Source organism: Accipiter gentilis, chromosome 19 (genome assembly GCF_929443795.1).
Source record: "Accipiter gentilis chromosome 19, bAccGen1.1, whole genome shotgun sequence".
NCBI lineage: Eukaryota > Metazoa > Chordata > Aves > Accipitriformes > Accipitridae > Astur > Astur gentilis.
The window spans coordinates 9,022,565-9,036,467 of record NC_064898.1 but is presented as its reverse complement, the minus strand read 5'-3'; the positions used below and the strand labels follow the sequence as shown (position 1 = coordinate 9,036,467).

At 35.8% G+C, this 13,903-nt stretch overlaps 1 protein-coding gene across 1 annotated transcript in view; it reads left to right on the top strand.

Annotated features, from left to right (window-relative positions):
• The window catches only part of RNF17 (ring finger protein 17), a 51,157-nt gene that overhangs the window by 15,830 nt on the left and 21,424 nt on the right, over window positions 1-13,903 (top strand). The window contains exons 13-22 of the mRNA XM_049822773.1: window positions 2,309-2,470; window positions 3,380-3,569; window positions 4,022-4,187; window positions 5,547-5,737; window positions 6,818-6,956; window positions 7,440-7,593; window positions 8,278-8,393; window positions 10,518-10,638; window positions 11,342-11,459; window positions 13,637-13,858. Of these exons, the coding sequence (XP_049678730.1) occupies window positions 2,309-2,470; window positions 3,380-3,569; window positions 4,022-4,187; window positions 5,547-5,737; window positions 6,818-6,956; window positions 7,440-7,593; window positions 8,278-8,393; window positions 10,518-10,638; window positions 11,342-11,459; window positions 13,637-13,858 (1,579 nt within the window). The remainder of the gene's footprint in view (window positions 1-2,308; window positions 2,471-3,379; window positions 3,570-4,021; window positions 4,188-5,546; window positions 5,738-6,817; window positions 6,957-7,439; window positions 7,594-8,277; window positions 8,394-10,517; window positions 10,639-11,341; window positions 11,460-13,636; window positions 13,859-13,903) is intronic.

Here is a 13,903-nt window from a genome sequence, read left to right as displayed (position 1 = left end):
CCTGGCCTGCTCTTCTCGCTAATGTAAAGACTATACCGTCTTTTAGATTTACCATAAAACCATGTAGTTGGAAGATGCAATACAGGAAGTCCCAAGCAGCTTTCAGAAACTCAGTGTTGGCAGTGTTTCTCAACACCTGGCAGATACTTGACATAATGATTGCAGTGCTTGCTGTGAACAGTGAGACCTATTAGTAGTTTATATACTGAATTTTGAACTGTTGTCTTGTTCTCCCTCCATCTATGTTTGGTTTTCTAAATTGTGAGTGAACAGATAAATGTACAAAACAGAGTAGTTTGAGGAAATAAGTTACCTCAGAAATTCTGTAGGCACAGTTTGTGCAGTGCTTTGAGCTTTGTTCATTGTTGAGTGTAGATGGTAATGAAGAGTAGAAGTCACAGTATTGGGAAAGAAAGAAACTAACCTAAGAAGTTGACAGAGGAAGAAGCACTGCTGCAAAAAGATGTGCCTTAATCTAGGACACAAAATAGTATTAGAAAAGAAAAACGATTAAGGAAATTGCATTTTTGTTGTCTGGTTGGGTTTTTTTTAACTTCAGAGTCATATAAATGCGCTTTCCTCTGACAATTTCCTGTCCAATAACTACTGAATTCACTGGCTGCTCTTAATGAGACTTGACAAAGCTTTAGGGGTTTTGAGCAGTTTAAGTTCATAACAAATTCTGTGGAAATAAGTAGTTAGTAGAGAAATTCTTCTAATGCTCATACTGAAGTTAGTGTAGTGTGTGCTCACCCTTTATTAGATATCCAAGAATTTGCATGGAGAGAAGAGAAACACTTCACAGCTATTAACAGTTGTGTGATGTTTGAGCCTTACCAGACATGTAAGTTTGAGTATCTCTCACATATACGCTAGAAGAACAACATCTCAAGAGGTGAAATGATCACAGTTACCTGATGTGATTGATTTTATCAGTAATATGCTAAAATAAGTATTTTGTGCAACAGTAGATCTTTTTGGATTATGGGAAGCAGAATTTGAAGTTTGATATAATAAGGTTTTCATTCTCTCTTGCTAGTAGGGTTAGTTATCAGATGAATAATAATTGATAAATTTTTCAAATCCTTTTCAGGCATCTGTGGTTTGTTGGGATTTTTTGTCTGCATTTAGTTTAAGGAACATAATCAAACCGTTTAAAGACACCTCTTCTGGAACCATCTGGCTTTAGTGATCTAGAACTGGCCCAGCTCCTGTTACTGTTTTTGGCTGGAGGTATCAGCCTCCACTGATGTAGTGAAGCAGCTGTTACATATGTGCTTTTCCTGCTCTACTTAAGACAGGCTAGCTGACTCATCACATCATTGGAGATGGTGACCAGGGGTAATCCAGAAGAGTTAGTGTACCTATAGGTGAAATCCTTCGAGTCATTCAGACTTTTTACTCGGATACCATCTTTTCCACTGGAAATGCCCAAGAGTAATCTTGCATCTGTTCTGGACACTGCATTTCCTAAACTTCTAAGCACAGTCCTGTGTACATGCTCAGAATGTTTCAAATGCCAGATTCTTTGTATCATCTTTTGCCCACCATCAGTTGTAGTTCAGAGATGGGCACAGAGATGGCAGTGCTCTGGGATGCTGCAAATCTGTCTGTTTGCTCTCCCCTGGTCAGTCATGCAGGAGGCATTGGATCTGGATCATGCTATCTACTCCTGCAGGACGTTTTGTGGTGTAAAATACTTGTGTAGGAGTTGAGTTGCTGGGCTTCTAAAACCTTCTGACCCATTCACCGCCTTCAGTGAGTAGCTTCGGAAAGAGAAACCTGCATTTTGGATCCCAAATCAAGGGAGGTACCTGCAGTACAAAGGATTTGGATGCTTAGTCAGAAGTACTGTCTTATATAGGGTCATCTGTTGCCTAGCTTCAGGTCATTGCTTGATCTTTATGTATTATCACTGAATAACTATACAAAAGTGCTTAGCATAACTGTTCTTAAAAGTAGGATTCTTAATCTCTCTAATTTGCTTTCTAGAAGCTTCCTATTTCTCTTCTTAAATAGAGGGAACACAAACTCTGAATTACGTACTTAAATTCAGGCTACCAATTTGTAAGCAGCAAGACAGCCTTTTGTTTTGCAGGGTAGCATAAGGGAGGTAGTTCAAAGGAGTGGATTTAATCAGAAAGCAAACATGGTAGCTAGTTTGAAACAAGTGTGAGTAGACTTGTCAGATTAAAAGCTATTTGAAGTAATGTTATGATTAGCGCAACATAAACACAGTCACATGTCTAATAATATCTGTTGGAGTCACTTGGAGAGTGTTTAATAATCTGTTTTATGTCTTACTCAGGTTCAACAGAGCTAGTGTTTGTAAGCCATGTTATAAATCCTTGCCACTTCTATGTTCGGAGATACTCACAGAAGAAAGAAGCAGGGGTTTTGGAGAAGAAATTGAAAAAGTTTTGTTGTAAAAAGAGTTCATATCTCTTCCCTTCAGATGTTTTGGAACTAGGTAAATTATTAATTTCTAAAGGTCTACATTAGCTTAAAATACTCTTGCAGTATGTATTCCTTAATATAATATTCTTTCACCCACCCCCCTTTACATAGTAACCTATCCTTATATGTTCTGGGACCTACAGTTAATGCTTTTGGGGAAACATTGTACATACACATTGTTCAGTAAAGTAGATTTTTATTAAAGCATCTAAACAAAAATGATAAAAGTAAAAAAGACTGCAGTTCTTCACAACTTCAACAAATTGAGTGCTTAGAGTAACCAGCAGTTGAAACACCTGGCTGTAAACTTAGTGTTTTCCAGCATGAAGTGGTAATTGTTAACTGACAGTTTTTTCAGTATACTGATTTTAATGACGAGCCTAGTTCTTCCATTACTTCAATAAATCATGCAAGCAACATGCCCTTCAAGTGGATAGATGATTTTTTTAAAGTTCACTAACTGGATAAAAACCATTCTAGAAGTAAAAATGAAAGACAATAATACATTGCTAAATCATTAAAATTATTTTCTACCCCACGTGTTGACAATGTTACTCACTTCTAGAAGGTGTCTAGAAAACTGATAAAAAATATGTAATAGCCCTCAACTTCAGTGTTGTTTTGCCACTTTACTAAGAGGTATAGAAAGTTTGCCAGAAATTACTTGTTAATACAAGCCAGATACCTCCTAGCCTTACAGACATTGTGTAAATGAATGTGGGGAGAAAACTTCTGGTGGCTATCGAGACAAGGTTTTTAATGTCTTTGTGTCTTTATTTTAGCAGTAGCACTTTTACTACCTGTGTGGAAGATAGGCAACAGTGGAACATAATGCAGAACTGTAATAACACATCCAGTGTGAAATATCTACAAATACTGAATTTTAGTCTTTCTTTTTTTTTTTTAATTTGCTTCTGTATAGGTGCTAGAACTTTTATTAAGAATAAAGAAACTGGGATGTGGTGCCGTGGAACTATCACTGAACTAATTCCACTAAAAAGTAAAAATGAGAGGAAGCCTCGTGGTCCAGTAAGATACAAAGTTTGTGATATTGCACTGCTGGAAGTATTCCTGATTGATTTTGGGAGCTCTGTAGTTCTAATTTTCTCAGGGTATGTTTACAGAGAGAGATTTTTGTCTACAGTTGTTGTCCTTGGCTGTTCTTACTCAAGAGGATCTCTACTAAGAAACAAGTCCTCTGTTAGCTTCACACAAACAGATAACCAGATATCCAAATGACACTAATATTCTGTATGTACATATTTCCAACAAGAAAAGTGGCAGTGTATGTAAGTACACAAGTGTACAAGCCTTCATACGTTAAAATGTTTCACTTAGACTTGCATTGCAAAAGAGAACACGGGAGTCCTCAATGTTTAAAAAAAAAAAAATTTATTTCATTGAGACCTTCTAGTTTTGTTTCAGTGATGTGACATTATGGCAATTATTGCAATAATCACCATTACTTTTAAGTCTGGGGTTTGGATTTGGGGGTTTCTTTGGTGTTGGGGGTTTTTTTGCTTTGATTTTGAGCTAGTACTATTTTTATTCCCGTTGACAATAGATATGTTCCTGCTGAAAGGCCTGAACTTGCTACTGTGCAAACTGTTGAAACAGACGACATTTGTTTGTTTGTAAGGAAGCCTGATGAGCACATCGAGGCAGAACTCGCAGCTGTTCCTCCTTTAGCAGTACAGTGTTCATTGAAAGATATTGTTCCCAAAAATGCAGTAAGTAGAAGCTGTTTGTACTATTTCAGTACTTTTTTTTTTTTCTTCCTAAGATTTATATAAAAGAACTTCAGTACATAATTTACAATGATCTTATTCCAGTATAAACAGAAGGAAACTTGAGAGGAGTACAGGGTATATTTTATTTTTTTTAAAAAAAGTTAAATTATCTCTTGTAAAAAGATGGGTTGCATTGCTTTCATTTGAAAGGAAACAAGCTTATAGCAGTCTGTCTTAAAAAGCCTCTGGGTTTGCAGATACATATTTCAGGCTTAAATCTCACTACTATTACTCTAAGCATGTTCTTTTGTCAAATTTAAAAACAAATTACAGAACTGATACTCTTATTTCATGGCTGTCTGATAACTTTATGCAAGTAGTAACTTTGAAAAATCATTCAGAGAAGAAATGGCTTCAGAATTTTTAAGAGAATCTTTTCAGGGATTGGCTTGGTTCCTTAATTTTTTTTGCCACATATTGAAAAGTGTTATTTATTATCTTTCAGTATAACAACAAATAAAGTACTATCAGCCTTTATTTCCTTAGAAAGAGGGCATATATTGCAGCATTATTTTCTTCAATATTCCCTTATTTATTAGGCTCTTTATTTTTGCCACTTTCACATGGGAATGAACTATGTCCAGTGCAGCTATGCATTTCTGACAGTATAACTGCTGGTTAGTTTGGGTTTTTTTTACCAGTCTGATGTTGTCTGAAATAACTGTAAATAGGAACAATCTGGAACAATTTTCACAGGTGTGGGTAAAATGCCTTCCTTATGTGTGCTTTCATTTTTTTCACACCTAAAAAGCACAGATTTGCAGTATCAAATGAGAAACGCGTTAACTTGATCTAAGAGAAATAAATTCAGACGGGCTTTTTCAAGGTAGGTAAAATGTCAAGAAGGATGATGTGGAGAGGAGGAATGTGTAAATTGATCAAACTATATTTGTATATTTTTATGAAGACATGATAAGAACAAACTTTCAAATTAATTGGGAGAGCAGAAATTTAAGTCATGAGATTAAACAGTGTATGACAATTCTAGTTTATCAGAACAATCAGAGGGGATGAAATCTTGCATCTTTAAAAGAAACATGGTGGAAACTGCAGTCCTTTGATCTGACTCAGTTTTATACAGTTAAAAACACTTCTAAATCCATCATAGAAGAATACTGTTCAGTGCTGTCATGGCTATGGACTAGACAGTCTAACATTGTGTTCACTATTTCATCTGTTCAGATGCATCTGTGGTCCGTTCCTTGCTTTTATTTTATTTTATATTTAATTACTATTTTTATTTTTTTGTTTTACCATTATCTGACATCTTCAGTAACTTCTTCTTTCTTCCTAACACAGAGTGAAGGTTGGGGAGAGGAAGCGAAGACAAAATTTTTAGGAATGGTAAATAATAAAGTTGTTTTAATGACCATATTTAGAGAAGAGGATGGTGTTCTCATTGTGGATTTGAAAAAACATCCTTTTAATAAAATAAGCAATAACATGCCAGTGTCTCTCAAGGATACATTAGTTTTTTTAGACTTGGCAAGGTATGTGTTTTTCTTTAGTTTATGCTCTTATGCCATAAATGGTAATGTCATAATACTTATAAAGTGAAGTTTACAAAGCAAGTTGTTTTTGCAGTGTTTGATATATTAATGTGTGATGTATTAATATTCAGCAATATCTGTTAATTTCCTTTTTCCACCTTGAGCTTTTCACCAAAAGTAGTGTGGCATACTCAGCACTAGTCAGGCCTTTATTTAGATAATGAACTTCATTTTAGAAAATGACAAAATTTAAATTTCTGTACAAGTTTGAATAACAGGAGGGTGAAAGGAGAAGCACTTAGTGGCTTACCATGTACAGAAAAACATACAGAAATCAAGCCTTGTATCTGTTTGATTTGGCTGGTAGGCAGCGACAGGCAAGTCAGCACATCTGAACCAGCCGCGTGACATGGTGCATATAGCACAGTGAATAAGAGAAACAATGATAGGGTATTAAGGGGGAGCTTGATTTTGGCATTAGGACAGAGGAGAGCTGCTTTGGAGGGACCAGTGGAAGAGACAGGAGATAGAGAACAAGATGAGCATTTTGGTGTTTGGGTGCAGGGGTACAGCATGCAAATCTGTAAGAAATTACAGTTCATCTTGCTGCACACAGAGAAAGGTTTTTGTTTGTATTTGAGCATAACTAGTTATGGTGGTGAGAACAGTGGGAGGTAATTTTTTTGCTGCATCTATTCCTCAGGTAATTGCTTTTTCTCATAAGTGAGGCTAAGGAAATCTAAAGAAAATGGTTTTATCTATGTAGTGGGTTCTAGCCTTTTACTTTTTTTTGACAATTTAAATGTATGCTACTGCATCCCAAATAACAAAATCTTTTTAGGAGCCAGCTGCTGTATATCATTCTTCATATATTACTTTGTGAGGGGAGAAGCATTAGAGAAAACTGGCTGCACCAAATGCAAGAAGGAAAGTTCAAGCTATTCATACAAACATGAATCAAGTTATTTTTATAAGACTATTTTGCAGTTTTTATGAGAAACTTGACATTTGAATATAAAAGGGTTCCTTCTCAGTTAATTTTGACAGAATGTATTCAAAATTTCATTTTGTTTACCTTAGGTTTAGATCACAGCTTCCCAGTCAGTTAGAAAATAACACCATCTTGCAGTATAGTCCACCTACGATTCCACAAGAAAGAGAAGAAGTCTCTGTCGTTGTCTGTCATGTTAATAGTCCGAGTGATTTCTATCTCCAGTTGGTAAGTTTAGAAATAAGGTCTATTTGAATAAAACTCGGAACAAACATTTTAATGTTGAGCTACCTGTAGTCCACATTAAATAAGGTACAATTTCTATTAACTTCTGTCACTTGTTACCAGTTTTAGGATTACTAGAATTAATAGATGAGATTAATTCCTACAATCCTAGATTAATCCTAGATTATTTCCAGGAATTCTTACAGTTCCAGAAAGTTAACTTTTTTTTGTCAGTTTTGTTACATGATTAATTCCTATGTGGGTGTGTAGTGCTTTACTGTTTAGAGTGGAGGTTGAACATGGCAATATTTAACAGTTGTTAGGCTCTTCAATTCACTTTATCTATTCATAACCACTGTATAATTTCAGGTGGAAAACTAGAAAGTACACTAGAAAAAATGTCCCTTAAAAGAGAAAAAATACCTTTTTAAAGAAGAAAAAAACCCACATCTGGTGTGTATGTATGTTTTGTTTTTCTTACTTTAGAAAGATAGCCTGGATTCTTTAGCTCTTACCAAGAAAATTCAGGAGGTATATAAACATGAGTATGGGAAAAACTTGGAAATCATCTGCCCAGTTGAAGGCCAAGCCTGTATTGCAAAACAGGAGGATGGGAATTGGTACAGAGCACAGATTATAGGTGAAGTATTGGTTCTTTCACTCTAATGCTAGGTTGCAAAATCAGATGTGGTACCAGCTCAGTCACACACTGGCTATGATTGGTAACAAACAGTCATTATTTTTACTAGGCATCCTTATACTAACAAGTAGGTTCTAAAGTCAGTACTACTAATTCATGTTACATTCTTTTGCTATTAATGGAGTGTTTAATACATTTTATTTTTTAAATAGAGGCAGTATAATTATATAATTATTTAAAATAATGTTTCACTTACTAGTACAGTTTGAACTACAGAGTTGTCTGTTATAGCCAACCTCTGCGTGTAACTAGTGTGGGTTAATAATTCTCCATAGTAATTCCAAAGGGGGTGGGGGGTGTACTTGTACTCACCCCTATGTTGCCTGCATGGGCAGCGTGGCATGCCTCTATGCTTACATGTCTACTTGGCACGTATTTAACGTGCCAGTGTCTCATAAAGTGATTAGATGGAAGGGGACCAAAATACTTACTCTGTCATTTCAGGAACCTGAAAGAGCTGGCTCTTAAAGAATATGGGTTTTGAATTGGGTTATAGAACATTTGAAAATGTGGTATTTTACGATTATATGGTATAAGTGTGTATTTTGCTCTGAAATTCTGGTGCTTTAACCTGTATCAGGTGCTCGTTTTTTGTTTTAATAACTTGGGTTGTTTTTCTTGAAGGGCTGCCAAGCTGTCAAGAAGTTACAGTAAAATATGTTGACTTTGGCAATGTTGCTAACTTAACTCTTAAAGACATATGCAGAGTAAAAAAGGAGCTTCTGAGCTTTCCAGAAAAGGTAAATTAGTGCTTGCCTGGATTAAATGGTCAAAATTAATAGAATCTAAATGGTTGGAAGGGGAGAGGGTTGTTAACATTCTGAAGTAAAAAAATGTTAAGCAAGTTCCTTTTCACATGGGTTTATGATGTGACTTATTAAATATGTTTTGAGTGCACATTGAAAACTCTTAGATTTTTTTAATATAATTTAGTTTTAAATGAAATCTAATGTTACCTTGTGAGGAGGTGTATATACATTGTGTGTGTTTAATTCAGGTACCTTCTTTTACTCCATAGTAAGCCAAATTAATTTTTACATTCTTTTATTTTCCAACCATAATTAACGCTGAATTTTAAAACTTCATATATTGACAGGGGGTTTTTTAACCAATTGTACACACCAGAAGTAGTGAGTGTTGTAACTAAGGTTGTCCAGCATCTTCTACTGAAAGTAGGATTTAATTGTTTATATTTTGAGCAGATGTTTCAGGGGAAGGTTTCAGCCAAAACAATTGAGCCTTTTTTTGACAGCAAGGGAGAGGAAACATTCTGAAAATGGTAAAATGTTCTTGCAGTCGCAATGTCTTAATGCTTTAGATCAGAGCGGCTAATGAATAAGGGTGTTGGGATTTTTGATGTGTGTTATCCCATCATTCCAACTGATTGCTTGTTATTGACCAAATACAAATCCTCAGAAAAACCTGTTAATTTGTCAGCTCTTGAGCACATACTACTATGCCTGCTCATTTTGAACATAACGGAGAAGTGGCTAAAGAGTTACCAATACAGATGGGTATATGACCACTAGAGAATGGTCTAAAAAAAAAGCTGAACCCATCAGTTATTCTCAAATTTCAGCATTCTTATGCCGTGTATAGGTTATGGTGAAACACTCTCGCAAGGTGTTTACAGTTGAAGTTTGCGTAAGAAGTAACAAGTTCCTCTTGCTATTAGTTTTAATGCAAGTAATAGAAAGATCAGCAGACTTGAGTCTGCATATGTGTTGCTATGGTTTCAAATCTTTTGTATTTACAAAAAAAGTTAAGGATTTAAAACTCTTTGAAACATGAATGAATGCAAGATTGCAAAATAGAGCATTCAGAAGGTAAGAGTATCAGAAATGAGGTTGCATGTGCAGCTTTATCCTGTTGCATGAAAGCATTGCAAAGTCTTCACACATGATCATATATTGCATTGCCTCAAATGTAAGTTGGTTAAGAGATTTGAATTAGGCTGTTACAAGAGAAGTTGGGCTTTTTTCAGCCAGTTAATACAGTTCACAGGCATTTTAGAGGACTTGGGTAGTGCAGAAATATTGGCCAAGACTGGAATAAGCAGTACTTAATGTAGCGTTGGTTTTGTCATCCACAGCCCTTTCTTCTAATTATTAACCTGTCAGTCAGCCTTATTTTCATATTCCTGACTGCCTGTATCCTAAGAATATCTGCACAAAACATTCTTATTTCTATTGTCTTTATTTCCTTTCTCTCCCTTTTCAGTCACTTGTGTTACTCTTCTTCCTTTTGGTGCAGTAAACAAGGAGGAAACAATAACATTACAGTTAATTTAAAATTGAGGCATAGTATAGCCACCAAAGTTTGCAATAAAGATGCTAAACAAAAATTCTTTTAATCATCGTACTTCATCTTGTCTGATTTCCTGTGTGTCTCTTTTTTTATGTCTTCTGATTAATACCTTTCAAAAATCTGTCAGGAATTTTTGTGACACAGTTACTGTGGTCCTTCAGACTTCTACAGTGGTATAGTCATGTTAATCTTAGATGCTTTGAGTCTGAGTAATTACATCATAAGCAAACCAGGATGGAGGCTTTCTTTATCACCTCTCTGCAGTAATCTTTCCTGATCTCTGCACCAAGTTTATGCCTAACCATAAAAGGAAGCAAGGAGAAGTCAGCTCTTTCTATTTCAGCAAGAATGTATCTGAATTTGACTTTCCTCCTCAGCTGCCAGCAGGGTGGGTGGGAATCATCTTAAATCAGTTCAAATAATGGTAATGTGGAACCAGAAGCCAAGGTCATGCTGTCTTGCTGTCCTGCATGAGTGCAAAGCAGAGGCTGTGATTTGGCTGTAATGAGATGGTGTTGATATGTAATGGTAGATACGTAATTTGAGTTATTCTTTAGGCAATCAGGTGCAGGCTGGCTTGCATTGAGCCTTATAGAGGGGCAAATGAGTGGAACAGAGAAGCCAAGGAGAGATTTGAAGAAATGACTGAAGATAAACTTATGCTGTGTTCAGTTGTTGGTAAGTTATCAAGAGTGTGTTACTTTAAATATTATTGAATTGACTCAAATGTAGAAACATGCACTTTCGTATTTTAAATAGTATTTATTCGAAATGCTTATGTTCATACTTGCGACAGGTAGCCTGGAGTGAGAGTATCTAAATATGAACTGATTGGAGGAGACCTAACAGATAGAACTTCTGACAAAAGCTCTGTTTATGTCTTCTCTTAGGGACCACACCGGCATTAAGTGATACAAGTGTCCTGGTTTATTAAAATGGGCTTGTTTCCAACAGTACTAGCTATCCTTGGCTCTTCCTGCTGCTCTAAAACATTGGGGCGGGGAGGGAAATTCAGATAATGCATACATGCCTTAGTAGGATTTTTCTTAATACCATTTACTGTTAATATATAGCTGGTTATTTTTCAACCCCTGTGGAACAGTGGTTTGGAACCCATCTAAAAAATGAAATTACATGTATCAGTTGGTTTCTTTGTACAAAAACACTTTGTAATTATTGGTGTATTTTAAGTTAACTTTCTAGATATGTGCAAAGCTAAGCCTCTACATATTGTTGATGTTCAGAATCAATTATTTTATAAATCAAGTATAATTTTACAAAATTCTGTCTTTTAGTACCATTTGCCATGCCTCCAAAACCATAAATAGTCTTTATACTGTCATTGGTTGGCACTAATTATGTTTATATTATTCATTCACAGAAATTTTAGATAATAACATCTTATCTGTTGAACTCTTTGATTCCTCTGCTGTTCATGGAAGAAGCTTTAGTATTAACTGCCAGCTGGTTAAAGAAGACCTAGCATCCTACATACCTGGGTAAATACCCTGTGCATAATTTAAAGTATTTGGAAATACTGCATTTGTGTAACAGAATTACTGGCTTTAATATTCACCTCCAGTGGCTGGAACTTACCACATTTGTGATAAATTCATTACAAATCACATTCATCAACTGACGTAAGTTACAGAGTGTAACTCTGCAGTTTGGCATAGTTGAATTCTCAAACTAAATCTTGACTAACATAATGTATTGAAATTGTAATTGATTCAGAAGTTGGAGATAAATGTTTTGCATCATACTTGTAGTGTGCTTAAGTGCTAAATCTTCCCCAAACTGGTTATCGTTAAGGTTCCTGTTCCCTTTTAGTGAGAAAAGAAATACTACTTTTGTGTGTTTAACCTGCACCTGAGGTAAGTCATCTCTTTGGAAGGTCTGTTACTAGAAAGCAAATACTCGGATAACCAGCTATGACAGCGATAGACAGAAGAGTTGGGAAGCCGTGAGGGAAGATGAGGCTGATAAGGAGATAGCACTGCTTCATTTAGTCTGTTGGCTTTTTAAAAAAATAATCCATGGGATGTATTCATGAAAATCAAAAATTACTCTTTCATAAATAATTTTTGAATACTGATGAAAGTAAAAAGATTGTTATATAGAAAGTTTTGATTCCTAAAGGGAATTCCTGAATTTGCTTTTTTCAGGAGGAAGCAAGTGAGTGGATTTTCATCTCATAGCTCAGAAATACAACTAAATCATAGTAATGCTTTTCTTAAACTGGTCACAGTTTTTAGTAAGATTTTTCTGTCATGTTTAATGCTGTTGAGGAATACCCAGGCCAGCTCTAAACTAGTATAAGGCAATATAAGCAGGAGAGCACAGTGCTTCATTGAATCCAGCTTGCTGACAAGCAAACATCTGTAACCTTACTCTTGCATTGGAGTAGGAGGTAGTCCATACAGAATTCCAGGAAGAAACCTTGGGAGTCTGAAGTTCATTCCAAATGGATTTGTTTTTCTGATGGATCTGCAATGATAATGCTATACTAGAGTTACTAGAGAGGTGGTTGTAAGACATGTAACGTTTATTTCACTTGGGACAGCTCTCTGTGTCAGATTGCCTCTGTCCATTTCATAGTTCAGACTAGTTGTATGCACGGTAAGCATATTTGTGAGCTGTGGTGTTAATTTTTTTCCTGGTTCTACAAGTTAGCTCTTTAACCAAGCAGTTTCCAAAGACCTGCATCAGGGAGGTTTGCATAAATAATTGTGTAGCAGTATGTAGTGGATGATTCAACACTTAAACACTACGGAATTTTCCAACAGAGCAGTTTGTTTCCTTCCCATGATGGAAAAGACGGGTGGTAGATCTCTGAAAACAGGAAAGGGTTTCTACCTGGAGGCCCACAAATGGCTAGCAGTTAAACTCAGCCTTGCCATCTCCTTTCGTCAGTGATGTTTGCAAGAAACCAGTTCTTTTGCATTAGCAGATGTTTCTTCAAGCCGCAATCTCTTACATTTCTAGTTGGCACAATTGATGCAGACTCATAGTAAGCTGGGCTGTGGCTCAAAATACATACCAGCCAACTCCTGATTGTTGTTGGTCTTTATTCTGTCCAGTAGAGCACAACTTAAACAAGTTCTCATAAAGGTATTAGCATGGCTATACTTCATTCAGTACTGTACTTAAGAAAGTGGTAGCACTGGTTGTGTTGTATTTATATCCTCAGAGAATGATAGAGGTAAATGTTTCACTAATGTCAACATTCCTTACTTCTATGAGGTATAAATATTCCTTTCAGAAGTTGCGTGTTGCAGCTTTTACTCAGAGGCAACATTGCTTTCCAGAAGCATGATAGTAGTAATTTGACATTTTTTAAGGGACAGAAACATTAATGTTCATCAGCCTCTTTGTGTCAGGATTGCTTTTCTGCTGGCAGCCTATATTGCATAGTGCTTTCATTTGGCACTAGAATGTGCAAGGATACCTTCTGAAGGAGAATAAAAATGTTACTATCATGAGTGTTTCAGAAGTAGCATTTAGAAGTTTGTCTTTTGTTGGTTGGGATTTTTTTCTGCGTTTCTGAGTTACTCTTTATTCACTCTATTCATGTTGAATGATTCCTGTCATGTTGAAGTTTTATCATTGAGCTCTTTTTCACTTTGTTTCAAATGTGTTTAAACTTTCCATTCTAGTTATTTTATGCTCTTTACAGGTACATTGAAAGTACTGCTATAAGGCCCAATGAAATATGGGATGTTCCTCTAGAAGAAGTTCCTGAAACCTCAGAAGCTTTAAATCCTATAGGCATGGAACCTGTGGATGAAGGAGATTTCAGATCACTTTCTAAGAAAGAGCTACAAGCGAGAATTAGTCATGTTGTGTCTCCTAGTAAAATTTTTATACAATGGCTGTCATCAGAAAGTATACTGAAAAGGTACTCTTCTGAAAAAGGAAAATTCGAAGAACTTTTTTCAAGTTA